The 27,983-nt window shown below is 38.3% G+C and overlaps 2 protein-coding genes across 3 annotated transcripts in view; both read left to right on the forward strand.

The window, feature by feature from the left end:
• Nucleotides 1-1,451: 1,451 nt before the first annotated feature.
• myoz2b (myozenin 2b) lies at nucleotides 1,452-8,092 on the forward strand. 2 transcript variants are annotated; one of them, XM_084394583.1, is made up of 6 exons: nucleotides 1,452-1,629; nucleotides 2,751-2,863; nucleotides 3,839-4,005; nucleotides 5,645-5,756; nucleotides 6,436-6,619; nucleotides 7,090-8,092. In XM_084394583.1, exons 2-6 carry the CDS (start codon nucleotides 2,779-2,781, stop codon nucleotides 7,313-7,315), a joined length of 774 nt encoding a protein of 257 aa, XP_084250709.1. In that variant the 5' UTR covers nucleotides 1,452-1,629; nucleotides 2,751-2,778; the 3' UTR covers nucleotides 7,316-8,092. The 2 variants fall into 2 exon arrangements, with proteins under 2 accessions (XP_084250709.1, XP_084250710.1); XM_084394584.1 differs by lacking the exon at nucleotides 2,751-2,863 and having other exon boundaries at nucleotides 1,518-1,629.
• Nucleotides 8,093-9,309: 1,217 nt separating this feature from the next.
• Nucleotides 9,310-27,983, forward strand: part of usp53b (ubiquitin specific peptidase 53b) — a 61,672-nt gene continuing 42,998 nt past the window's right edge. The window contains exons 1-7 of the mRNA XM_084394178.1: nucleotides 9,310-9,632; nucleotides 12,321-13,013; nucleotides 13,424-13,516; nucleotides 14,844-14,978; nucleotides 22,203-22,316; nucleotides 22,480-22,562; nucleotides 22,976-23,081. Of these exons, the coding sequence (XP_084250304.1) occupies nucleotides 12,831-13,013; nucleotides 13,424-13,516; nucleotides 14,844-14,978; nucleotides 22,203-22,316; nucleotides 22,480-22,562; nucleotides 22,976-23,081 (714 nt within the window). The 5' untranslated portion in view covers nucleotides 9,310-9,632; nucleotides 12,321-12,830. The remainder of the gene's footprint in view (nucleotides 9,633-12,320; nucleotides 13,014-13,423; nucleotides 13,517-14,843; nucleotides 14,979-22,202; nucleotides 22,317-22,479; nucleotides 22,563-22,975; nucleotides 23,082-27,983) is intronic.

Here is a 27,983-nt window from a genome sequence, read left to right on the forward strand (position 1 = left end):
TTTTGTTCATGTCATTAAATCCATTTAAAAAAAATACAGAAACAAAAATAATTTTAAAAAGTAAAGATTCTGAAAGCACAGAATGAGATCCCATAATAATTTAATAAATTGTACAGTAGTAAAACATATTTTATTATATGATTAATATATTTTTTAACTATGATGGTTTCATTATAAAAATGATGATTATCTCTAAGGTGGACACCCAATTTGATATATGATATCATCTGAATCTAACCATGTCATGTCAACAAATGGCAAAGTCAGCCAGCTGTTTATTATCATGTTTATTATTGTGCCTTTAGCCACAATAGCAGGGGCACCTTTTACCCAAAATACTATACTTTTTCATTAACATGAAACATCATTAACATGACCTTCGTCTCAAAATATAGACAATAATTTGATACATTTTCATTTGCTACATAAATCTACACCATTTAAAAAAAACATTAAATATTAGATCAAATTAGCGCAGAATCAACTTTGCAGTGCTGTCCACGATAGCATTAAGGATCAGCCAAATTTACATGTGCATCATCAAAAGCAAGAAAAGTGTTCAGCTGAATTTCTGTGCCGTATTTGTGCCATCGACTGGGGCGTTAGGACCCACACAGACCACAGGGTGAGCAGTGTGCTGGCCTCACTGACACCTATATATATATATATATATATATATATATATATATATATATATATATTCATGTGAAAAAGAAAGGAAACCTTTTAGAATTTTATGGTTTTATGTATCAGAACATAATAAAAACCATGGTCATTAGCAGGTCTTAAAATTAGGTAAATACAACCTCAGATAAACAACACCAAGTTACATATTACACTGTGTCAAAAATTAACTATTCTAAATCAAGGCCTACTCTTGGTTTAATTTAAACCCTGTCCGGGAAACCACCCCTAAATGTCTATGCTAATTCTGAGAGAGTTTATTTCACATGTTTATTTCTCACTTCGGGACCTCGAAATGTACAATTTATGCACTGCACAAACAATTTGAAATTCTTGCATCTATCATAAAACTTCTGGACCATAAAGAGAGTTGTATTAAAGCATGATGACCAAAAATGCTGTTACTGTTGCATAAAACCAATGTTTACTACTACCATAATTCAGTCAGATCTTTTGGAGCAGACAGCTCTCTCAGTTCTGAGTCCTGATTATGTGTTATGCAATAAGGCAAGAGCAGGATTGTCATACTGCCCATGCTTCTGTATGGAATGAGAAATAGTGATCTATCTGCTGGAAGGCCCACCTTTAATGACAATCAAGAAAATCCCAGCTTCCAAAACTAAGAATTACACAGACTAAAGCCCCATCACCGTTTACACACAAGTACTCACCCACAGACTTTTGTACTCTTTATTCTCACACATACAGTTCTCCCTCCCCCTTCCATACCATCTTATAGCATTGTGAGAGGTTTGAGTGCTGAACACAGCTAAAATTAGCCTATTGATGTAAGCTGGCGTTCCACTAACACCCGCACACACCCCCACCCCAGTGGAAGTCAAGAACAGAGTGCGAGACAAAGACAAAACAGGCGGGATCGATCTATCTAAAGTTAAACTCTTCATTTATACAGGTAGAACTCAAGCTCAAACACAGCTTTAACAGGTAAGAATAAGCTGGCCTTCCTTGAGAGAGTGTGTGTGTGCTGTGTGGCCATAATGATAACCAACATGTGAACAATATTGGGGGTTGTGGGTTGTGTTTTTTGGACAGTCTGACCCTTAAACTATAATAACAAAACATAGGTACAAAGAGATGTATTTTAAACATCTTAAATGGGTAATTTAGAAGATTGATTATGTATAAATGTGCACTTAATAATGGAATGATGACTAAAACAGAATGTAATTTTGAAATTGTTGTCACAGAAATACAAAGCATGCAAATAGACTAATTTTATTATAACCTTGAAAAAAAATAAAAATAAAATTAGGAATAACAGTCTACCGAGACAAATCCATTTAAGCGACACTAGCAATGTTACCAAAAAAAGAAAGAAAGAGAGAATTCAGAGATTTTGAAAGTTTTAAAGTTTTTCATGAGAGCAACAAGTAAAGGATGAAATAGCAAGGCCATGCGAACTGTGCCAAAAAAAGTTTCTATTGGCTTTGGTCAGCCTCAGGAACCAAATCTACTGTACACCCTGGACACAATGTTCTGTCACCAGCTCGTGCATAACCACTGATTTATTTCACTTCATGACATAAGATATCTTGTTCTGTTTAAAGATTTGGCTTGTGGTCGGTTAGTTTCACCTTTATGCTTTAATGACCGCTATGGAAGGACATTTACAGTGGCTTAGAAAGCCTAAATGTGGAATTTAATGCAACTAAAGGATTTGCTTTGGTTACTATATTCTTAATTATTAAAGTTGTGTTTTCTGTTTTCTATTAAATGGTCTGGTTTAAAAACACCATAGCAATCCTTAACAGTTTTACACTGAAGCCCTAAATTAGAAATTTATATAAATGGATTTTTATTTCAGTTAGGCTATATTACAATGAGAGTGGCAACATATTTTGAATATCCAGACTAGCAACATATCATGAATATTAGCAATAAAAACATACAATATTGTAGTTACAATGATAGATTCATATTTATAAAGCTTATAGTCTTTGTATCCTCATGTATAACCTTCTTTTTTCAGACAGATTCTTTCACGACTTTTCATCAGGACTTTAGATAGTTCTACTTCAAGTATCTGTGTTCTTTATCTATTGCAGCACTACTGGGATTCTCATTTAAACCAACATGTCACAGTTCAGCACTCTTTCAGTGCGTGAGAGGAAGATGCAGGCAGCTGCCCTTTGCCATGAGGTTCATGCTGGTGCTAATGGTATAACCTTCTATCAAAACCTGCCCTCAGCTCAGCACTGAATGATTACAGAGCACAGCACAAAACGTAGCTGCCCATCAAAGAGAGAAACGCCAACATTTAGAATGTGGTTCAGGGCCACAGCCTCATTCTAGCCATAAATAATCTTGTATGGATGTTCTGCTGCCTGCCAGTGGATTCACTCTGTCATTGTCATGGGCTATTTCTGCAGAAGCTAAAGTTGGGAGGATGGGCTAGGACAGCTGTGTTGAAGCTGAAATGAGCACAGAATTAAAGATCATGTTGTAGAACAAGAGAGAATCTCCTGTTTAAACAAAAACTGAAGCTTTTGGATCTTTTTAGGTTAGGTACAATTTTAAATGCTTTAAGTGACGTTAAACATTCTCATATTGAAACATCATTCAGTAACAATTAATGATGCACAAAATTAATGCTTTCTATTTTAGATATCATGTTTGGAATCATCATGGTAAATGCTCCTGCAGCAAAAGCACATGACATCCAGTTTTCCCTTTAACAAAACTTTCACAATCATCATGGTTTACCTGTTTATAATGAATTTATGATTAAATTGAAATGTTTTTCCCATGTGACCTGTCATAGAATGTGTGTTTAACACAGGCATCCACACTCACACTAAAACCTTTTGTATTCTTGGTTTTGTTATATCATGATATATGATGTGCTATTTAAATAAATGATATACACATACAGTATGCATTTAAATATGAAGCAAATGAAGCATCTATAAAGGTTCACATCAAAATAACTTTAATTTCATTATTAAGGCATTAACAGACAGAATTAACATTACATTATAGTACTGTAATCTTCAGTAGTTAATGTCCATTTAAATTGTAATAATGTCATGAGCCATGTATGTTCATATATATATAAAGCGTTATCCAAGAATTTAGATTATCCATTTTCCGTTCAGGCTCTGTTGAATTATTTTGTTATATTATTTTTATGCAGGGTTTACTATGGACCTGGGGAAGAAACTTTCCACTCCAAAAGACATCATGCTGGAGGAACTTTCTCTCTTGTCAAACCGAGGATCACGCCTTTTTAAGATGCGACAGCGAAGATCAGAGAAATACACATTTGAAAGCATTCAGAATGAAGCCAACACCATTTTAAATGTAAGTAGCATCTACACATATACTCCTGATGTGATAAATATGGCTCAAATATCTAATTTGATGTTTAATTTGTCACTTGATCACTGACACTGAGCCTAAGACTAAACTTCTGTTATATTATTGTGATTTGCTTGTTTGAACTGTATGTTTTGTTACTTTGTTGTTAGTAAAGCAAGCATGTGCTCAGCTGAATGAATGGCAGACACACATGGAAGATAGCAAATGTCACGTGCCCTGTGTCCTTCCAAATGTTCCTTCTTTAGGGTCAGCACTGCTATGCGTACCTGACAACCTACTTCATTTATCACTGTTCAAGTGTGTGTGTGTGTGTGTGTGTGTGTGTGTGTGTGTGTGTGTGTGTGTGTGTGTGTGTGTGTGTGTGGAACTGTGTTCCAAAAAAACATTTATACATAAATGATATCTGTACACTATATACATAACTGTGAATTTATATCTAATCTACGCAAATGGTAAATTCCTGGGATTGGTAATATTTCAACTTGATTAATTTTCTAAATACTCCACATCATTAGGCACGTATCAAACCTCCAACAAATCATATTTTCCCACCACAGGCATTATAGACCTTTTATTATTTTCAGTTTTTTTTTTTTTTGATTTAAACTCCTAAATCCCATAACGGACAAAATGGATTTTACACAATTCTTTTTATATTTTAATATATTTTATATTACTCATGTCCCTCATAACAGTTTAATAACTACAGAAGTAACATTTAAGATAATTTTCAACTGTTCTTGGGACTGAAGTTAGAAATAGACAAATTGTGTGATTGGTCTCTTTATTTATGTAAAAAATAACTAAACGATAACTAAATGATATTCTTTAATGTCAGGTGGTAATCAGCTTTCATTTTTATGTCTTCCCTATTTTTTTCCCAAAAAAATATTAATGTGACAAGGATGAGAATAGTGTGACGGGGTTAAATACTGTAACAGGTTTGAAGGAAGACATATCCTTCAGTTTTATATTTTTAATTTGATCTCGCTCTCATATTGTGCCCTTCTTTCTGGGTCAACATATCTGCATGCACAAGACAGCCTTTCTGCTGCTGATGTGGCTGTCATTTGGATGCTTGTCAGTGTTTAAGTGGACACATTAACATAAAATATTCTATAACAATATTATGATTGTCATGATTTTGGTATGTATATATTTACTGAAACAATGACTTTTTTTTTTTTTTTTTTTTTCATAAATGAAGTGAAAAACTCAACCCAGTTTTCAACCACGAAACAATGTGAAATATAAAGATATGCGACAGAGTTGAGTGTGATGGGGTTGAGGTGTTTTGTTCAAAATGGCCACTGATCCTCAGGTAATAATTAATAATAATGACAAAATAATTTCCATCTTAATTTTATGTAATGGGGTTGAGTTGTTAAGCTTGATAGTACCCTCCCGGACTATTACGCCTTAAAAATATGAATAAAAAGTACCCAACTTCACCCTTAGAGGAGAAACTGCTGCCAAAAACAATGTCCCTTTCATGACACTTTATTTACAATGTGAATTTAATTTAAAATAAATAATATTCTAATATGGAAACAGTCTTTTTATGTCTTGCTACACATGCACAATAAGCTATCTCCAAATTGAAACTGACATTTTGTTTCAGAATGAAAATCAAGCAAATGCAGAAAACTCAGAAAATAAAGAAGTTGCATCAAAAACACCACCAAACACACCAGATCCTAGAAACCCAGCAAACCCAGAGGAAATTGCACCAGGTATGTCAAAATCACAATTTTGTTTATAATGTTAAATCATACTATATATAATATGACAATGTGCTAACAAGAACTAGAATTGTGTTTTAGAACAAATTTTATTTCAAAACTACTTCATTTGAAAAATGAAACCGGTTTATGTGAATTATTAATGGGTGTCACAATGGCAGATGAGTCAGGATGATTGCAGTGCTCTTGCTTGTTATATACCCTCACATGCTTGTAAGATGTTTTCAAAGCCTTGTATCATCTATGAGAGTAAGTGCAATGGAATCAGAGCGAGTGAAAAGAGAATAAGATAGCGACAGCACACGCCACCCCCAACTTACTTTCTATTTTTAGTTAGTGAATCACTCTAAGTGACTTTAAAAGGGTTAAAATGTATGTGTGTCGGTTTCACTCTAAATATTCAACAAATGCATGCTGCGTTTGCTATGTAAAATAAACTTGAAGTCCGTATTGTATTACTATGTCTAAGACAAAACTGGATTCAGAGTTCAGTTTTAATCTCCCCGATTCAGTTTAGTTCTAATCCTTTCATCTCAATTTAGGTTAATGCCTTTCAATTTAAATGATGTGTTCAACATATTCTTTACAGAGGGCTATACTATATCCAGAACTTAGCCTGATCAAATGATAAAATGCAATCAAAGTCTAAACAGCAGAAACTGTTTCACAGGATATGGCGGTCCCTTGACAAACATTCCTCCAGAGCGGTTCAATGCAACAGCTATGCCAAAATCCTACCACTCCCCATGGGAAGAGGCCATCATCAATGACCCAACACTGGCCGACACACTTAAAGTTCACATGCCAGTCCCAGAGCCCAAACTAGAGCTGCCTGACTACAAAAGCTTTAATAGGTATTTCATTTTTTCTTAATGCCATCATGTGAATACAATTTCAAAACAAAAATTTAATTTTAATTTTAGAAAAGGCAAATACAGTGTTTTTAAGGATAGGTTTGTTTATTTGAAGTCGGATTTATCATTAAATATAGTTTAATGACAGTTATTTTAACATCGTTATTTTTGATGTATGACATACTGATGAAAATGGTACAGTATACAAGTGTATGTTCAGTTCTGTAATAAAGTTTCTGCACATCACAGCACCATCTTGAGGAGATGTACAGGTGGTGCAGTCTCAATATCCATATATTCAATCATTCAAACCTGAAAAATGTGTTCATGCCCTAAAATGTTGCGTCATTTATTGGAAGTCTGTTTTAAGTTTTTATTATTATTATTATTATTATATTTTTTTAAATAAAAATCAGCATAACAGAAACCAATACAGATGCCTCAGTAATTAAATCTCTGTTAAATCTCAGGGTGGCCACACCATTTGGTGGTTTTGAAAAAGCTCCACGAGGGATCACCTTCAAGCTTCCAGATGTGGACTTGAATGCTCCTCGATATCCTGAGCTCCAGGATCCTACAGCTAAGCGGCCCACTTTCAACAGGACTGCCCAGGGGTGGATCTCCGAAGGCATGCCTCTCATTTTACCCACTGTCTCTCTGGAGCCTTTCGAGATCCCTGAGTCTGAAGATCTGTAACACTGATTGAATCCTTCTTGTACCCCAAGCCCAATGAGCTTGACTGTGTTATAATGTGTTTAATGTCATCCATAGCTTCTGATTTCAGGCCAGATTTGTGTTTTATTTCTTTTCTTTGTATGTTGCAGTGACTTTTGGACAGCTGTTTTTGGGACAGGAATTTCCACTTTTTTAAATAATGGATGCCTCAAAAACGAAGAATAAAAAGGGTACTGAACAAAACAGTAATATGAGGCAGCATTAATAATCATCAGGATTAATAATTTTTGTACAACTTGCAAAAACTAAGCATATAGAAAGTATAATAATATACATGTGGTGTTTGTGCAATGAGTTAATTTACTGATACATTAAGGTGTCATAGTGATTTTCACTAACATTATGCATGGTTATACTGTGAAACATCATCAGTATTCTAAGGTTGCAGTCATGTTCATCAGTAATATATTTAGAATAGCATGACATCATTTTGAGGTTATAATTTTTTTATTTACACTCTTAAGTTCCACAAAAAAAGCTTTTTAAAATCATTCATTTCAAATACAAAATCAAATTGATCAGGGATAGATCATTGGTTGAAACAGCCATGTAAATATAATATGTTCGTATAATACGAGTTCCTGAAATCTTGTTTGAACTTATAATCTATTAATATATATTTCTGAAAATTTGTTTTGTGATGGTTTGGCTGATGTTTAACATTATATTCACAGTTTTAGAACCTTTGCTTGTATTGTAGCTCCAAACTGTACAAATAAATTGCATATTTATTTCAAATTTCTGTCATCATTTTTTATATAACATGGACAACAACAACAGCAACAACAACAGCAATAATAATAATAATAAAGAATACTGTTCTGCGTGGTGTTTTCACCCACACAATGCATCAGCATACTAAATCATCATCAACATCATCATCATCATCCAAAACAGTCTCTGGTAGAATCTGTCTCAGTTACCCTGAGACACAGCACACAGACATATCCTCTGACACTAGCTATATTTACAGGAGTCATAAGTAGCCTTGAATTTGACACTCCCTGTGCTCCAGTTACAGTAAACACAAAGACTTCTAGACAGTCAGCAAATGCTTCCTTCGTGCTCTTTAACAAAACATGCATTGAAAAACATTAGCTATTTTACAGTAGAATACTTAAAGATTATTAAATAATCAATAGCATTACTAAAATATACCCTATTAGAACATACCCTAAAAACAACAACCAAAATCTGTTTTAAGGGTGATGGAATGTTCTTGTGATCTGTTAAGGAAGTTCTTGCCTGCAGCCTGGTTTCACCTGATTATTCACACGACAGTGACCAAGCAAATGCTAATTCTAGTCAGCAAAATATAGATCATACAGATTCATAAGATGAGGCATATATTAACTGTAAGCATACTGAGCTGTCTTCCAAAAAAGAAAGGACAAGGCAAACATTATCTGTCTGTGTATATTACGGGTATAGCCTACTGTTCAGTGGGAGATAAAAAAACAAACAAAAAACAAGATCAAAATCTTGTCTGATTTATATGACAATAAAAATATAAAGACAATACATGAGCAGCTTGCTCAAACAAAACAACCTATTTCATCACCTTTGAGTCATATTATTTTGCGCGTAGGCTATTATTTTGCTCCAGTTTCGGGTAGAATTGGTTTAGTGTTGCATACGTTTTGTTAATATCTCTGAGGTCATCCACGTCATGCTGTTTTAAGTTGGGGCAGTCTATGCGATGTTTTGTAGTCACAATTTTCGTAAAATGCGACAGTAATGTAATAACAATATTATGATAAGATCATGTTAAAACATGAATATTGTTCTTTAAAATGCTATCTATTTGTGATGCACCGCAATCATTACAACAATCGAAATGTCACATCGGTTGTTTTGCTTGGTCTCGTGAGAATTTGACTGAATCCACGCCCTCCAAACACGCGGGTTATTTCTGCGGAATGACAGTAAATATCGTAGCGGTAGATATGTGGGGCGGAGTCAGCGCGTCTAACTCCAGCTCCATCAGAATAATCTCTCCAGCTCAGGACCCGAACGGATTAAACCCTCAATGTTGATGAGTGTGGAGGAGCAGGAATGCATGAACATAGACACAGCGCTGCGGTGTTATTGTATTTAGGCCTGTAAGAGGATCTTGGACCATATGGATTTACTGCGCTTTATGACATGCTGAGCAATGAAGGATTCCGACAGCAAGTAACTTGAGCTGGACGCGCACAATGAACTCAGCTCCTTATGCATATGGATAAACACGCTTCTAAAAGCAGGATTTGAATACCAATATACTGGACACGTGTAGGTGAGCTGTGTTTGTTTATTAACGACTGTGTCTCAAAACCTGGCTAGCTGCCTACATGTACATCATTTTGGGGCATCATAGGCGCGTTCTAATGCCCCAAAATGCTGCATAGAGCAGGTCACCTGAAGCGCATGCGCAGTAACAGGTGTAACGGCATGCTGAGCGAATTTCTACTTTTGTTTATCATCTCATGTTATGCATATACTTTTACAAGTCAATACAGTAATGGATTCTGCTTCATAACTACTTAAAGGGAGAAAGCACCGTTTTTAATGGCTGTATCGTTGACACAATGCGAATGACATTCAGGAGAGTTTAATGCGCTTTTTAATGACAAATGAGCTCAGAGACCCAGATCTATGTGTTAACATTTTTCGGACAGTTCTGTCACTGTGTTTTTACTGTTCGTTTAAAATAAAAACATAAAAATAACAGTAGCCTACCACGAATAGTTAGTGTTCTATGCACCGTTGTTTCATGATGAATAGCTGCAAATGAATTTAATAAGATGAGCTTTGCTACAGTATTTACAATGATGAACCCCAAAATATTATATATCACACATGAGAACCACACAAATTCTCTGGAAAACCCTTCATTCTTTGTTGTAATCTTAATTTCATACTGTTAGAAATTCTGCGTTTTTAGTATGAAGAGGCAAGGAATTCAGCATCAGTGCTGTAGCTGCCTACAGCCCATCATCTTCATGCTGTAGCCATGGCAATGGTCCAGCATTTACAGTAATATACTGCGTCACTGCGGCAACAAGTTCTACATTCATCCTAACCCTGGCCATTGAGGCTCTGGTTAGAGGATTGCCCCATTGCACAGAAAACCAGTCGGATTTCCTTACACAATAGTCAGTCTCAGACATTATGACACAGCTAAACTTCCCCTTAAAGCCAACTTAAAAGGCTGGATGCAATAAATACGGCCATGGATTACTGTGGTTCAAAGTAATATAATAAAGTCACTTTAATAATAACAAATATAATACCTCATGCATGTGTAAAGAAATGTCTATTGAAATTTTTGGGAAAAATCTATTGTGTCAAGTCTTAAATTTCAAGCATCTGTCATTCAGGTTTAATGAGATTGAGAGGTGTTGGAAGTACAAGTAGTGCATCACGATGAGTGTTTAGAAATGTATTACTGCAAATGGGAGTTGATTACAAAAAACACAAGAACAAAGAAAAAGCATGTTTTTTTTATAGAATATTTTAATCGCATATTAGAAACAAAGATCATATTTTAATGCAATAATCATATCTTTGCCATTTCAATGGTCATATCTTACAAGAATGAGCACAAAGTTATAAATATTTCATTTAACAGTTATTAGAACTGTTTAGAACTCACAACTCAGAACGGTAACATTTCAAGTAGGTACATGTAACAAAAATTTTTGTGTAGCAAATAGCCTACAGCACAGAAGATTTAGTACTTTTTGCTTTGAATGTGTTAAGCAACATCGAAAGGAAAGACTTGCTTTTACAACAGTTTGTATATATTGATCATTTAACAGATTTTTACAATGTGTTTTAATGGAACTAGCCTATACATTAAAATGTAATACCATCATTTAAAATGAAACAGGTCAGTTTTTCGCGACACAATGAAAGAGGAACGCTAAAGTAGGTTGAATAAGTCACTCTGCACTTGTGCGGTTTTCAGAAAGAGAGATATTTAAAATTTTTGACTCATGGATGCAGTAAAGATGAATGTGTTTATTAAATATTAAATCTATAGCAAATTTTTTTTTTTTTTTTTTTAAAAATGGATAAAAGTCAGCCACGCAAAATACCCACTCTCATCAAGTACAGTACTGGATCAGTTCAATTATGAACAGATGTCACTAAGTCCATGTCATGTAATTCTTTACAGTAGCTGCTTACAGCTATATTTCGGTTTTGTTCTTGGCAGCCTGTCTTGTTTTCAGTAGTCCTCTCTCATAGTTTGCTTACCAAAGACCATTAGAGTAGCTGTTTTGATATTTTATCTTGCCATGTCATTGTGCCTGTCAACACTGAGGTGAATACCAGAGATATTGTATAATGAAATGTTTGGACTTGGCCTGTATACTTTCTGAGCTCAACCGATAAAAAATTAAAGTGAAAGTGAAGGCCAATATGGTAACCCATACTTGGAATTTGTCCTCTGCACTTATTCAAGTTAGTGCTCACACATTTGCAGTGAGTAGTGAACACACACACAGCAAACCATGGACACACACACACAAGGAGCAGTGGGCAGCCATTTTGCTGTGGCGCCTAGGGAACGATTAGGGGTTAGGTGCCTTGCTCAAGGGCACCTCAGTCATTTTCTGCAGGTATTGAGAATCAAACCCGCAACCTTCGGGTTGCTTGTCTGACTCTCTAATCATTAGGCCACGACTGCCAAATGTAAAATTACCATGAGAGTGTGTTGTTTATACTCTCAAGAATTCAGATGACTGTGTTGTGACAGAGTAAAAACAAAACATAAAAAACATCCTGTCATGAAATGCAGTTGGCAACTGTGCTGAGTATGATCTAAAACCAAATATGTGGCTCTTAATTATAATAGCACCAGAGTTCAGTAAAACGGCTATAGTAATCTGAAGTAGCTTTCTATTTAACAACATATGTTTTCCATATCACTCACCTTCTGTACCCCAACCCTTCTCTGTGTGTCTCTCCCTCTCTTTAGGTCTTCCTTTGTTAGCCTGTGATATTCTTCAGTGCCTGTCCTGAGGAGCTTTTTTGAATGACCCCCGTTCAGTAAACCTCCATTGACTTTGCTGGAAATGCTGAGGAGGGTAATGGATTTGTTCTTCAATCTGCATCCATCCTCTTGTTGCCAGTGTGCCTGGATGCAGATGAATCCTCACATACAGAGGAGACAGAGTGTGATCATTGTCATAGTAACTGCTGGACTGATAAAGCAACGTGCTGCAACTTGTGGCTAAAAGTCACATTATCACATTAATTGAAGAGCTACTGTTTTGAATGGTTCACTATATCCCAATGGTGTACTGTAAAATCCTGCACATTGAAAAAAAAATCCAGTGCAGTATATTTAGCTATTTTTGTGAAGTTGGCCTTCTCTGTCAGGTACAGGGACTGTGGCACTAATGTTGCCTAAAACAAATGCATCAACCTCAAGTTGCTTCAGTAATTGACTCTGGTTGTTTGCTGGGGAGGGCCAGGCTCCAACCTCATGGCATGGGTCAAACTTTTTAAAAAGCCTGGAGGCAACATGGCTGGTACAGGTACAGGTGCCTTGAGTGGAACAGGGTTGGGCAAGTCCTACCAGCCGGGCAGTATGATCTCTCTCGCTTTGACCAAAGGTCTTCTAAATGAGCCAGGCCAGAACAGCTGCTTCCTTAACAGTGCTGTGCAGGTGAGTGAAGTTATTTTAAAAACATGTGCAGGTGTATGATTTAACTAATAGATAATGTAAAATATTTTCTGTAATGGGGTTGCTGATATAAGCAGCTGATATAAGTAGCAGAAGCATTTATAAGAAATGGTGTCTTTATAGGCACCTGTGGTTCCATTAAGAGCCTTTAACATCCATGGAACCTTACAATTACACAATAGGATCTTTTTAGTGTAAAAAGTTTCTTTAGATTTCACCGTATGGTTCTTTGGGGAACCAAAACGGTTCTTCTATGTCACTATTGTGAAAACCCTGTATAAACCATATACAGTATAGTTTTTAATTAAGCAGTATTAAGGGTGCAACAAAAATTTAACATGGTACACTATGACAGGCTGATTATAAACAAACTAAAGACCAGTTTCTTACAGGTTCTTTGGCAGCTTGACATCTTCAGGAGGAGCATACGACACCTATCTGGCCATTTCTGCTTGGGCGATGCCTGTATTTTCTGTGCTTTAAAGGTGCGCATGTGAAGGCTAAAATGTCTCAAATTCTAGTGATCTTCCTAACTAGACAACATTGAAAACAACATGAAAATTGTCTCAACTTGTAAACGTAAAATTTATGGTACCTTTTAAAGTCGTCATTGCGATCGTCTTCCCAATTGTGATATACACAAATGAACCAAAACATTATGATCACCTGCCTAATATGCTGTTGGTCCTCCATGTGCTACCAAAACAGCGCCGACCCACCGAGGTATGGACTCTACAAGACTCTTGAAGGTGTCCTGTGGTATCTGGCACCAAGACTTTTGCAGCCGATTGCACATTGGATTGAGATCTGGAAAATTTGGAGATCAGGGCAACCCCTTGAACTCTTCATCATGTTCCTCAAACCATTCCTGAACAATGTGTGCAATGTGACAGGTTGCATTATCCTACTAAAAGAGGCCACTTCAACCAGGCCACTTACACCATTGTCATGAATGGGTGTACCTGGTCTGCAATAGAGTTTAGGTAGGTGGCACGTGTCAAATTTACATACATATGAATGGCCGGACCCAGGGTTTCCCAGTAGAATATTGCCCAGAGTATCACACTCACTCCACCGCCTTATCGTTGTCCCACAGTGCATCATGGTTCCATCACTTCTCCAGGTCCACGTGTTGCGCCCTTGGGCGCCCAACACCCTGTTGCCAGTTTGTGGTTTGTCCCTTTTCTGACCACTGTTGGTAAATACTCACCACTGCTTACCGGTAGCAATCCACAAGCCTTGCCGTTTCAGAGATACTCTGATCCATTTGCTTTGCCATAACAATTCGTCCCTTTTCAAAGTCGCTCAGATCTTTATTTCTGCCCATTCCTCCTGCATTCAACACTATTTACGAGAACTGATTGTTTGCTAAAGTACCCAGACCTTAATATGTGACCTTATTAGGAGATGATCAACATATTCACTTCACCTGTGACTGGTAATAATGTTTTGGTTCATCAGTGTATATCAGGGTGACAAAAAATTTAGGGAGGAATTTGATTTTGTCCATCGGGAATTGATTGGATCAATTGATTGGATCGTTGGATTGTTAGATCATTGTTGTTTGCTAACTGCTGCACTAATGTGCACAGATAAATCATTTATTAATATTCCATAAAAAAATGTTTGTCAGTTTTGATTTCATAGTGACTTAAAGATGATTAGGGTATCTGAGACAACCAAAGTTAACATGACACACATATTCATAATTTTTCAATACTCTTTTTCACTGATCACTATTGCATTTCTGAATTGTGTGTACGGCACTGCTGAATTTGTTCGTGAGGTTTATTTGGCTGTTTCTTTTTACAGAGCATTTTCTGTCAGTTCCAGCAGAGTCGAGAGCGGGCTCTGCCATCAGACACCCTGCGTCACGCTCTGGCCGAGACCTTTAAAGATGAGCAGCGCTTCCAGCTGGGCCTCATGGATGATGCAGCTGAGTGTTTTGTATGTATGACTTCAGAGATAAAATCTGTTCATACCTCTGTTTACCTTTCAAAGTGGAACTCTACACTGTGTCATGGAGTTGACGCTATGGGAATGCTCCTTGTTAGCCGGTGTCTGAAGCACATGTGCTACACACCAATCTTGATTGGCTACCACGGTCAGGTGACATCACACATTCACCAGCAGGGTATATAAGGGCGTCTAGAAAGGACTTAATCAGCTTATTTGTCTTCAGGAAGCTTTGTCTTCTTTGTCTTCAGTTTGTTTACAAGCTGTGTGTGAACTTTCTGTTTGTTTGTCTGTTGTCTGTTTGTATAAAAAATGTCTAGCAAGTCGTTCAGAAAGTGTGTGCTGCCGTGTCAAAGATACACCCGGCAATCTTCATGTGTTGTGTGTTATGTGTCTTGGAGTGGAGCATGCTTGATCAGCCCTCGAGGGGGCTTGTTGTCCTCACTGTGACCACAGTGAGCTAGCCCTGCTCCTGCCTGGCTCTTTTCAAGGGGGATAGAAGTCAGGCAATCATGGCAGCCCGGTGATTGCAATCATGGTGGTCGCAGATGGAGTTAGCAGATGTGCTTGAGATGGGTTTAACCCTTTCTCAGGCATCACCTTCTAGCTCCTCAGCTCTCATGCCAGATCCAGAAGCCTGCTCTGCGGCTTATTCCGATCTGGCAGAGAGCATGTTATTGGCCTGGTCTAGTTCTGAGGAAGTAGACGTGTTAGGAGTCGAAGCAGATGTGTTAAGTGAGTCTGCCTCCTCCCTCACCCTCACATATGAGGTGCTTGTCGACGTAATAACCTGTGCTAAATCCAAGTTAAAACTAGATTAGTCTTTGGAGAGAAAGTAAATCGCCCCAAGCCATTTGAATGAGTGATTCATTGAGTCCCGCTCCGGTAAGCCTTCCCTTTATCCCCGATCTCCATAATGAATTTACGAGGTCACGGTTTAAACCATTCTCGGTGGGTGAAACCATTCCCCTTTAGCAACCAGTTACACTAACATTAGTGGGCTGGCTGAACACGGCTATGTGAGGATGCCATGGGCTGAAGATGCGCCCCAGGCCGGCTGAGCCCTGCACACCATGTCAGTGCTTCAGGCTTATCAAGCCGACCTTTTGAAGGACCTTGATTTGGGCAAGGGAGTACCCCAGGACGAAGTCCACTGCGCATCAGATCTTGCCCTCTGGGCTATTAAGCAAGCAGCCTGTGCTGCGGGCCACTCAATTGCTGCTTTGGCTGCTTTTGGCATCTTTGGTTTAACCTCTCAGGGCTGAAGGAAAAAGAGTGAGCTTTTCTTCTTGATGCCCCGGTGTCACCCTTCAGGTCTTTTTTGTACCGCTGTCAAGACAGTGGTCCAGAAGTTCAAGGAGGCAAAGGTTAAGTCAGCAGCGTTCAAGCAGTACATGCCTCACCACAGTTGAGGTCCTACATCACACTCTCCTGACCCTGTTGCTGGCCCCAGCTATGCCCCACCTCTGAGGCGGTGACCTTGCAGGAGGCAGAGAAAGAACATAAGGGAAGTCATCTCGGCTAAGAAAAGTAAGAAGCTAAACCCCTAGAGTCCTCATCTTGGTTGAACTGGGTATAGAGGCAGTTTCAGTATCCTTCATATTTCATATGGGCAGAAGGAGGAAAGATGGACAATTAAGCTGCTCTCATTCCACGCCTCTTTCTGTCTGTTATTTCCGGGTGCCGGCAGTGTGGAGATGATAGCAAAATGCTTCCTCTATAACAGTTAGGTTGTGATAAATGTGGATGATGGGCAAATAACGCAACTTGCGTCTCACATCATCATTGATCACCCTTGCCCCTCTTGCACTAGGAGTGCAGAGGTGTTTGCGATGGGCTGTGATCACATGTTAATAAGCTGAACAGCACTGGAAGATTGGGCAATACCACTTTAGCGTCCCTCTTCCTCTGCTGTCGCCTTTGGTGGCATGAGGCTAAGAAGCATTAATCTGCTTCTTGTCAAATCATGTTTATATTGGAGTAACAGGCTGGCACTTCCCTTGGGGATGGGCAGCTATCTAAGTCCCCTCCTAGATTGAAGGCTGCAGCAGTCTGTTCCCACATATGGTTACAGTAAGGAGAATTAGCTTTTATGCTGCTGTGTCTCGCTCCTTCATTTGTCGCCCCTCCACTCTATACCTGATAAGTGCAGACACAGTGGGGAACTATGTTAGCATGCTTTTCTAAAGGTTCGTGAGGGGTATTGGGACAGAGTATAAAAGTGAACTCTGTCACAGCTAGCAGCCCAATCTCTGTCGTTTGCTAGAACTGTAGGAATGGGTAACCATCAGCCGATAAAAGCTACTTGGTAGGGCATGTTCAAGAGCGCCACAGCACTCTGCCCTCTCAGTAGCCCCTCCTGTTCACACTGGAGCTTATAGTCAGACAATTGATGACAACATTATCCTTAGGGGTTCGGCGGCTGAGTTTTTCAGTATGAAGAACATTGCTATGTTCTTACTGTAGGTAGAACATATAGTTGAGAGAACACAGTTCTCTCCTGAGGCCTCTCCTGGTTCTGTAGACAGGATCTAGTTCTTGGTCACGGGTGTGCTGTGTTGCAATGTTTTGGCTGCAGCTTAGCTTACTGGGAAGTTCACAAGCATGTTGAGGAGGCATTTGTTCAGTATGGCGTAGTGAGTATTTTGTTCCCATAGTGTGAAATCCATGACACGAAAGGGAACGTCTCAGATCTCATGGTTCCCTGAGTAGGGGAACGAGACAGAGCCTTGCGTTGCCATACTTCCATCATGCCTGTATGACTTCCTTCAGACAATTAAATTTAATGACGCCCTTATATACCCTGCTGGCGCACCTGTGATGTCACCTGACCATGTTGGCAAATCAAGATTAGCGTGTATATATATATATATATATAACCTTTATTTAAACAGGAAAAGTCTCATTGAGACACAGTCTCTTTTACAAGGGAGTCCTGTATAGCACAATTTTCAACCATGAGCTGAAAAACAATACATTACATAAATTAAATACAATACAGATATACACAAAGTTTACAAAATATTTACATAGGAAAAAAAAAAAATGCAATGAGTTTAAAATATATAAACAAACGAAATAAGGACTAAAAGTTGAGATCTACCTACCATTAATTAAAACAAGTGCACATGTCCTTCAGCATGTCAGATAATCTTTTTTTAAAAGCAGCTAAGGAAATTAGCGCACCAATCTTAAGCCTAGACTGGAGTTCGTTCCAGGATGAAGGGCCATAGTAAGACAGACTCCTCTTTCCTACTTCTGTCCTCATTCTTGGTACCTTACAAAGTAGTCTGTCACTAGATCTTAAATGATATGTACTTTGCATATGAACAAATTTTAAACAGATATAAGAAGACAAAAGACCTAAAATAGCTTTATAAATAAAAATGTGCCAATGTAGCATCCTGCACACTTTGAGTGATGGCCAATTTACCCTACTATATAAGATGCAGTGATGTGTCTGATAGCCAGCATTTGTGATGGACCTGAGATCCGCATGATAAAGAGGGTCAAGCATTGACAAAGTAGAAGGACAAGCAAATTGATAAATTATATCACCATAATCTAACTGAGACAGGAATAATCCTGCAACCAGTTTTTTCCATGTAGTCCTAAAAAAGCAAGATTTCAATCTATATAAAAATGCCAGAGTGAATTTAACCCTCTGGGGTCTAAGGTGTTTTTGGGGCCCTTGGGATGTTTTGACATGCCCTGACATTTGTGCTTTTTTCAGTTATTTATAAACATGATAATGGCAAAGGTGTAAATTCACTCTAAATAGCAGGGCTACCATAATATGTGAGCAACATGAACGTAGATGTTTGTATTTTTAAGAGAATAATGTTTATGCGTGGTTATTGGAAAAAATAAAAATGAAAGTTGCTGAAATAAGACCACAAAACTCATACTAAATATGTGTCAATTAGACTTTTGACTAATGGATGTTGTCGCTTCGAGTTCTGGCTTCAAAATTATGTGAAAATAGTCTTGCTTTATCGTTCACAATAGAACAATACATTGATTTAAATTGTATAAAACAGGTTTTGCTTGGAAAGCCAATATGCGAGGGGGGCGTGAAGGGGGAGTAGTTTACACCTGAGAATACAATGTCCCACCCACTCTGCATAATGAGCCATTCATTCAGGTGTGACACTGACTGAGCCACAATGCAAGGACAAAAGATATATTTAGAAGAAGACTTATATTGACCATTTAAGATTTTGCTTACATCTATCTTGTAAATATGTTTTGCTATTTTATTAAAAAGGTTACAATTACAACAATAATTACAATTTCAACAATATTTCAAGTGTACTCTTTCTTTGTAAAAAAATTATTACAGGCCTACATTTTATCATATGTATTCATTAGTTTGAATATAGCCAACATTGGAACAGCTAACATCTTAGTTGATGACTTTATTTTTGATATATATATATATAACATATGAGCAGAAATTGCTAAACAAAAGCTTATTTGATGTGGCAGTATATTCTACAGTAAAAACTGTACCCAAATCTAGTCAACAAAATATTGTCTTTCATATTTCGCCTGACTGTAACGTTGTTTTTTATGAAATATTAGGGCATATAAATGTTCATTCAGTTTAATACGTTGCTTATACAAATAGCCTACATTTTATTTCAGCATATTTCAGTCGATTTTTACTCATCTCAGTATAGCAATACAGTTTGCTAAAACATCATCATTCATTCACACACAGAAAGCGATTTAAATTTAAACTGTCTTTTTGCGAGCTGTGGTAAACAGCGCGCATCTCTGTGGTTCATTCATTCACAAACAGAAACGCGATTCACTTGAGAAGGAAAAAAAACTTACTACAGTATTCCTCAGCTCAGTCGGATCCTTGCTCCTCGAAATACCCGCACTTCTGAGGTACATTTTCCATTATTATTATTCCTCACAGCGCTGCGAGACTGTGTAAACAAGTAATGATCTGAATAAACTTGTGTTTTCTCGAGCTGATATGGGGGCGTTCACATGTTTGCGTGGATTGCCTCATTCATTTGCATTTGAATAGCGCGCGCTCTCCGGGGCGTGGTCACATTACATTTGAATGAGCTCTAATGAGCTCGACTGGAATCGCTCTCTTTTAATACAGATTTCACAAGATGAGAATATTTGTTTTTTATATAAATTACTTCATTTAAAAGAAGAGAATTCAAGCTTCATGCCTGTGTGTCTGTATGCCTGTTTGACTGAGTATTCGCTGAGTTACAGTTCATTTTCGGACGCGTTTCAGAATGGACTACACTGACAGAGAGAAGGCAGAACTCGCTTCGTGTTTATTTTTCTTTATTTGGCAAAAAGCACAACACTTTGTTTTTATTGTGAGTATACACAAAAATAATACACATTTAACAGAATCGATTGATGTATGAAACTTGTTTGTAATATCAAAGTCAACAGAGCAAAATGAACCTCTTTTGAACTGATAAAAAAAAAAGCGAGCTGGTATCGCCGGCGATACCGCCGACCCCAGGGGGTTAAGTTTCAAGCTTCAATATGTTTTTTAAAGGTAAAACCTTTGTCCAGACAGATACCCAAGTATTTATAAGTATCAACAAGTTCAATGGCTTCATCTTGCAATGTATTAATAGCAAGAACTGGGACTTTAGTATTTATAGGTGCAAATATCATCGCCTTTGTCTTTTTTGCATTTAAAAGTAGCTTCAAATCAAACAGGGCAGATTGTAATGAGGCAAAATCTAACTCCAAATTTGCACAGGCAGTCTCAGGTGTTGGGGCACAAGAATTCATAATTGTATCATCGGCATACAAATGATACTGTGAGTATTTAAACTCACTGCAAACATTATTTATATAGATGATAAAAAGCAAAGGACCTAAAACTGATCCTTGTGGGACACCCTTTTTTAGGACAACAGGGTCAGATGTTACATTCCCATGCCTTACAATTTGCATCCGTTCAGAGAGATAGCTGTGAAACCAATTTACAGCTCTATGCCCAACACCAATATTCAACAGGGTTTTGATTAACATGAAGTGATCCACTGTGTCAAATGCCTTAAAAATATACTAGTGTAGCACACGTGCTTCAGACACCGGCTCACGAGGAGCGTTCCCATAGTGTCAACTCCATGACGCAGTGTCTCGTTCCTCTTCTCAGGGAACCATGTTTACAGTCGTAACCTGAGACGTTAGCTGTGGTGCAGGAGGGACTATTCAGATTTTCACCTTATTAAAGGATCTAATTGCTAGTATATTTTTACAAAGATACTAGGCCTGGTTTCCAAGGGCAAAAATTGTTTTATACAAATTACTGTTGTATGGCAGTACTTATAGTAGTAGTGTGCATCTCTGGGAAGTTAAAGTGGAAAGGTTAAACAGGTTTATACATCATCACTATGCCAGCTGATCTCATCTGATCAGGGTCACAAATGACCTTCACTTGCAGTGGTCTAAGCCAGTTTTTATTAACTCTGCAGTGTCTTGCCTACATTTTTGGTTTACACTTTATTCTAAGGTGACGTTGTTACAGTGTACTTACACAGAGAAGTACTGAGTAATAATAATTAACTTTATTAGTATAAGGTTATGGTTTGGGGTTGGTTTAGGGTTGCCTGTAATTATGCATACTTTACTATTACTACTATAGTAAGTGCATACTGTATAACATATGTAACTACATAATCCCTTAATAAAAAGTATTTCCAGTGTTTTGCATTGTATAGTAAAAGAACAACAGAATTAAAGGGATATTAAAGGGACAATTCACCCACTAGGCTTTTTTTTTTTTGTAATGCCACTCCTGTCCACTTGTGTGATGAAATATTTGTATAAACTAAATGGGAAATATGGTGAATGGCCTAAAAAGTATGTATATATTGTTCTTATACCGATTTTCTATGGTATTAATGTTGTATGTGTGTTAAATGCATTGTCCACTTGCTTATTGCATAAGCGATCTAATATAATGGTTTGCTCTTTTTTCCTTTTCTTTCTGTGAATAATTTTAATCTATTTGGTGCCATTAATGTGCTTTATTTTAAGTAGCTATTTTGTGTTGTTTGACCTACTTTATGGTAGGTTGATGTCACTAATAATAACAACGATTGTTAAAAATAACATGAATAAGTATTAGCCTAGAACTAAGAATAACTGATTCATCACTGATAATTGTTTCTTTTATTGCTTTCTTTTTGCATCTGTTTTGTAAACTTTGGGAGACAGGAGAACATTCTAGAAAGGATACACCTGCACATCGTTTCTGACTCATCCACAGAATTTTGTACTTCCAAATCATGCATCACCCACCAGAAGTTTGCCATGACTCTCTATGAGCAGGTACTATGGTGTTGGTTTCCTTTTTTTCTAACGTACTCTGCTTAAAATAATAGTTGTTTTCTCTGTGTTTTCTATGTTAGTCTTTGAATCATATATATATATATATTTTTTAAATGTTTAAAAACCTCACTCCCCCCTTACAGAAGTTTATTTCCCTCTGTAGTTTGTTTGTCGTAGTTGTGGAGCATCATCAGACCCCCTCCCCTTCACTGAGCTTGTGCACTATGTGTCCTCCACGGCCCTCTGGTGAGTGAAATAATCCACTGTAATTGATTCCTCTCCTGGAGAGTAAATCTTTTTCAATCAAATCACAATATTTTATGTTTTTTCTTTCTATTTCTTTTTATGAATAGTGCCAGCGTGAGGATCCAATTGATCCATTATAACCATCATAAATGACATATATAAAATATAAATATATAATATATAATATATAAAATAGCTTTGGGAGAGACAAAAGTTAAATTCTGACAGATAGAAATAGCTTCACTGAAAATTCTGACTGATAGCTGAAAGCTTCACAGAAAACAACATTGTTTGCATTGAAGGATTACTCAGTGGAAAAGAGCAAAGTCTGCAGTACACTATTGCCCTGTCTATTATCTAGAGTGGTTCAGTGTCAGAAATGATCCTCTTTGTATTTTTTGCTCTTTTATCAGTCAACAAGTGGAGCGAATCTTGGAGAAGACAGACAGACTGCGCTCAGACATGTTTGGTGAACTGCTGCAGGCAGCCAACACCATTGGAGATCTTCGCAACTGCCCTGTATGCCAACTTTTGTTTCCTTTTTAACTAGTTGCATGCACACTAGATGCCACTGTTAAGTGTGTTAATGCATCCAAGTACATTTCATTCCAACATAGTAAAGTCATAAAGCCTGTAAAGATGTCTTTACATCTCACTGATGACATTATATTAATCATGCATTTAATTAGCTCATCCATAATTTTGCGTTAAAACACTCTTTCTTTGTTGTTTATAAATGTAAGCAAATACACTACTTAAAAAGCCATTGATGTCTCAGAAAAACATCAAAGAATTAAGTTTTTGACAAAATATAGGAATTTGTGTGGAGTGATGAATCACAATGAAACACGAGTTGCATGGTGATGCTCCAGAAGTTGTGTGGAGTGATGAATCACAATGAAACACGAGTTGCATGGTGATGCTCCAGAGTCTTAAAAAATCTAGTGAGAAATATATTAATAAATGCATCTCTTCCACAGTGATGAATTGAGGTAGAGGGGAGCCTTTTTAGCTGCTTGTATTAGTGAGCTGCTTGCTTCAGTGTGAAAAGTCATTTACTGCTTTGGAGTACAGGAGAATATTGCAGAATGTCTTTATCTAAAGAGGAATGATCAGATATTATTTTTTAACAAGACAATGCTCCTGCCCAAATTTCAGACAACCAAGAAGTGTTAAGAAGTCCATCAGGCTCATGTTTTGGACTGGTCAGAGTCCAGATTTGAACCCTGTAGTTAATATTTAGTTTCACATTAAACTCAAACAAACTAGGAGACATTTTTCAACTACTCATTAACTGTCTGAAGTCTTTAACATGGAGTGGAACAACACAGACTCTTCTTCCTGTAAAAAGCTGTCTGCAAGTTTACCAAAACAGCTTAAACTTTTAAAGAAAAAACAAAGGGGAAGGCTATTCTGTGAACCAAGTTACATTATCTACAGTATTTGTGCAATTCTTGTTAATTTCCTGGTCAAGTCCGTTAAAAGACCACTAAATATTTTGGCATTTTTGGCTTGGCCCATTTTTTTTTTCCTCAGGAGTGTATAGTCTCAAATACATTTTAAAATCCTATCACAACAGTGTAATTTCACCTTATTTTATCTTTTTTATTTCTAAGTGAAGAACAAAAAAGAGCTTTGCCATGAGCACATCAGGGCCTTAAATCATGCTCAGTCTCTTGTACCTTATGTGGTTCATGAGCAATAAGTTGTTGGCTGCAGTTCACTTTACGACCACTAGTGTTGCTAATAACAAGGATTTCTGAATTCTATATAGCCCCTTTAAAGGGATGGTTCAGAGTAATTTCAACCTAGGGTCCTTTGCACCATGACCTCGAGCCAAACACCCCCCCAGAAGCTTTTTTTCCCCTTGGTCGAACATTATTAAAGTTAGAGCTTATTTAGAGATATCATCCGAATGGCTTAGTGCAGGCACTAATGGATCTAAGGTTGCATCTCATCAGGAGTTTATTTAAATAACACTTGCCTGATGGCTTATGCTACTGCTAACCCGGACGTCGAGGTCACTTCCGTGATTTGGGAAAAGCCCGTAAAAGTCCTGAGCAAAAGCTTTAAGGAATGTTTATGTTTACTGCTTGCCATAAACAGAGATAAGCTGTTGCCATGTTATTAACTGTGTGCCATGTAAATCTTTCTCTTTTTAACAATTCAGTAGCTGCAAACTGTAGGTGACTGTAACAGGTCTTTGAAATGAGGAGAAGTCAGGTTCTGCTTAAGATGGACTTGGGTCCTCTTTATTAACACCCCACTGGTGCGTAATCAAACAAAAATCAAAACAACGGCGCAGCATGCACTTCCTCACAATAAATCACTTTCTTCAGACGTTCAGCGTGAGTCTTTCTTTCAAGCGTAAGAGTGTGTGCATTCCCGAGTCCACCGGTCTGTTGGCTTTTATTCTCTCAACGCCAATCACTGCAATCGGACTCAGGTGTTAATTGCGTTGCACTTGACCCACTTAAACACGTCTCATCTCCTGACTCGCCCTCCCATTGCAGACTCCGCTGAACACCCTTACATCTCTGTCCATTATATCATTAGTATTTTGTAATATTAATTACGCCTCCTTCTTCCCGGGTTTCGGCACCAGTGTAACGAGGTTAAATGTTGTGGGAAGAAGGAGGCAGGAACTGGCGAACAATGATACAAATAAAACAAATACAAAATGAAAGTAAAAGACAGCAGCCCCTCACAGACGACTGCTGTCACAATAAAACACAACATAAGTTCAGGCCTGTCCTCTCTCGATCTCCACTGTCGTCGCTCCCCCTTTATGCTTCCGCTCCTCCGTGAGAGATACGAGACTGGTGCGTCGCGCAGGTGTCGCTCATCAGTAATCACGCCACCGGCCTCGTGCCGCTCTCTCACGGCCTTTCGGCCTCGTCCTGCTCGCCACAATATATATATATATATGTATATATATATATATATATATATACACACTAATTGGCTACATCACTCTGTCTCCTCTCCACCAATAAGCTGGTGTGTGGTGGGCGTTCTGGCGCAATATGGCTGCTGTCGCATCATCCAGGTGGATGCTGCACATTGCATAACATTCCCAACGGCAAATTCCTTTACATCCTCATGCCATTTAGATCGAGTCTGCAGATTTGGTAGGTAGTACTTGATGAATGCAGACCAGAATAAGTCAGTGAGGATCTGACTGTGGCTCCATCGTTTCCGACTGATAATTTCGCTTTGAGGATATACAACTTGTGGGAGAGAGCCGTCGAGCCGCCCCATGAGAAGGTGATTTGGGGTAATAGGATCTACATGTATATCCGAGACATCAGATGAGAGGTATCCGAGAGGCTTGGAGTTCAGTATTCCCTCTACCTCAATTAACACTGTCCTGAGGACCTCCTTGGTAACAGATCGTATATCACGTTCCCATGCTTCTCCGAAATGAGGAGCTCCAGGTGGGTTTAAACGAAAGTGAACTTTCTGCTTCGCCAACTGTATGTTGTTGACATAATTTTTAATGCTTCATGCAACTCTCTCTCCCCTCCTTTAAAACTAGTCCCTTAATCAGACCAGAGCTCGAAGGGAGTTCCTCTATGTGCCATAAATCTCTGAAATGCCATGAGGAAGGAATCAGTGTCAATACTTGATAGTATGTCAAGGTGGACACATCTGGTTGTCAAACACTTCCAAATTATTCCCCATCTTTTCTCCACTCTCCATCCAATCTGAACTGAGAGGAGCCCGAAGCAATCCATTCCATTAGAGTGAAATGTAGGCTTGAATAGTTGAAGTCGAGCTACAGGCAAGTCTGACATTTGTGGGTTTGGCTCTCCATCTCCGACAGTCAGTGCATCGAAATAGGTGATTGCGGATGGCCTCTCTACCACGCAGAATCCGAAACTTCCTTCTAATTTCAGCCATAACTCTCTCTGGGCCTGGATGTTTCAACTGCTGATCGTAGTTTTGAATTATAAGCTTGGTAAGGGCATGACTGGGATCAAGGACAACTGGGTGCTTAGTTGCTATGTCGAGTGCCTCAGCTCGTCACAGTCTTCCCCCCACTCGAATAACATCTATTTCTTTGTCCAGCTCTGGACTAAAAGCAGTTTATAATTAGAAGGGGGGAGGTTTACCTTGTTTCAGGCATTGGAAGTCAAAGAAACTATCTAGCTGAGATGCTTTCCACTGAAGAACTTCTGCTTGTAGGAAATCTCCAGTCTCCAATCTCCAGTAGCTTCCAGTAATTCTTTGTAGTTTGTAAATAGGATGGCATCAGGAATCTTTGAGTTGCCTGTCACTACATTTAGGGAACAGAACATTGACTTGCGCAACTCTGAATCAACTTCCAGGGAGCTGTTAGAAGGACTTTTGGGCCATTGATCAGAGTGCATTAAGAGGAAGGGGGGTCTATTACTCCATCTGTTTGGGGTGGCTAGATCCTCAAGACGTTTTCCCTTTGTTAGGTCATCAGCAGGATTCTGAGCAGAGTCCACATACCTCCAATCCTGTGGATTTGTTGTTTGTATCTCTGTGATCCTGGTGCCAACAAAGACTTTGAACCAACACAAATCTGAATGCAACCAGCTCAGCACTGTGGTGGAATCGGACCATAAGGTAATTCTGCGATACTCAAGTGTAAGTTCTCTCCTTAACAACTCTGCTAACTGAGCTCCACAGAGAGTGGCACAGAGTTCAAGTCTGGGAACCGACAACTGTTTCTTGGGTGCAACTCTGTAGCGTGCAAGTAGGAATGCGAACTGTACCTTGCCTTGACTATTCTCAGTTCTCAGGTACGAGACTGCACCATAGGCTCTTTCTGATGTGTCACAGAACTCGTGTATCTCTCTTACAACAGAAGCATTATCCATTTCTGTGGTCACATAGCACCTAGGGAAGGTAATAGTGGAAAGGGATTTGAGTTTGTCTTCCCTCTGCAGCCAGTTCTGCAAAAGTTCATCAGGGAATAAAGGATTTTCCCATTCTCTCAGCTTAGCCCACAGTTGTTGGATTAGTATTTTTGCTCTGGTTGTATAAGGGATGATGAAGCCTAACGGGTCATATTGACTGGCAAGGATCCGATATAAATTGTGCATGGTGGGCGTTTCATACTCTAGGGGACGGTGCTTGTACCTAAGAGTGTCGGTGGGGTAGTGCCAGTGCAGACCGAATGGATTCAGGAACTTCTTATAACTTCACAACATTTCTCATCAGCTCTGTTTGCTTGGATGACACTGATATGAAAAGGACCTGCTGAGAATGAAGATGATTCAGAAGGAGCTTCGCTGGGCCCTGTACTGTCCAACCCAGTCTTGTCTTGATGGTGGCTGGCCCACCAGGTGGTCCAAGATGAACTGACTCGATTGGGGTGATTAGATGAGGCTGATCAGCACCAATCAGAAGGAGTGGGTGAATGTTCTCAAAGGACTAGATAGGAAGACC

The sequence above is a fragment of the Rutilus rutilus genome, assembly GCF_951802725.1.
Source record: "Rutilus rutilus genome assembly, chromosome: 2".
NCBI lineage: Eukaryota > Metazoa > Chordata > Actinopteri > Cypriniformes > Leuciscidae > Rutilus > Rutilus rutilus.

Bases quoted from the DNA above. Each gene is read 5' to 3' on its own strand.
- myoz2b (XM_084394583.1), top strand. From the start codon at position 2,779: ATGTCACAGTTCAGCACTCTTTCAGTGCGTGAGAGGAAGATGCAGGCA. The intron at 2,864-3,838 runs GTATAACCTTCT...ATTTTTATGCAG, and splicing joins GGTTCATGCTGGTGCTAATG to GGTTTACTATGGACCTGGGG. The intron at 6,620-7,089 runs GTATTTCATTTT...GTTAAATCTCAG, and splicing joins GACTACAAAAGCTTTAATAG to GGTGGCCACACCATTTGGTG.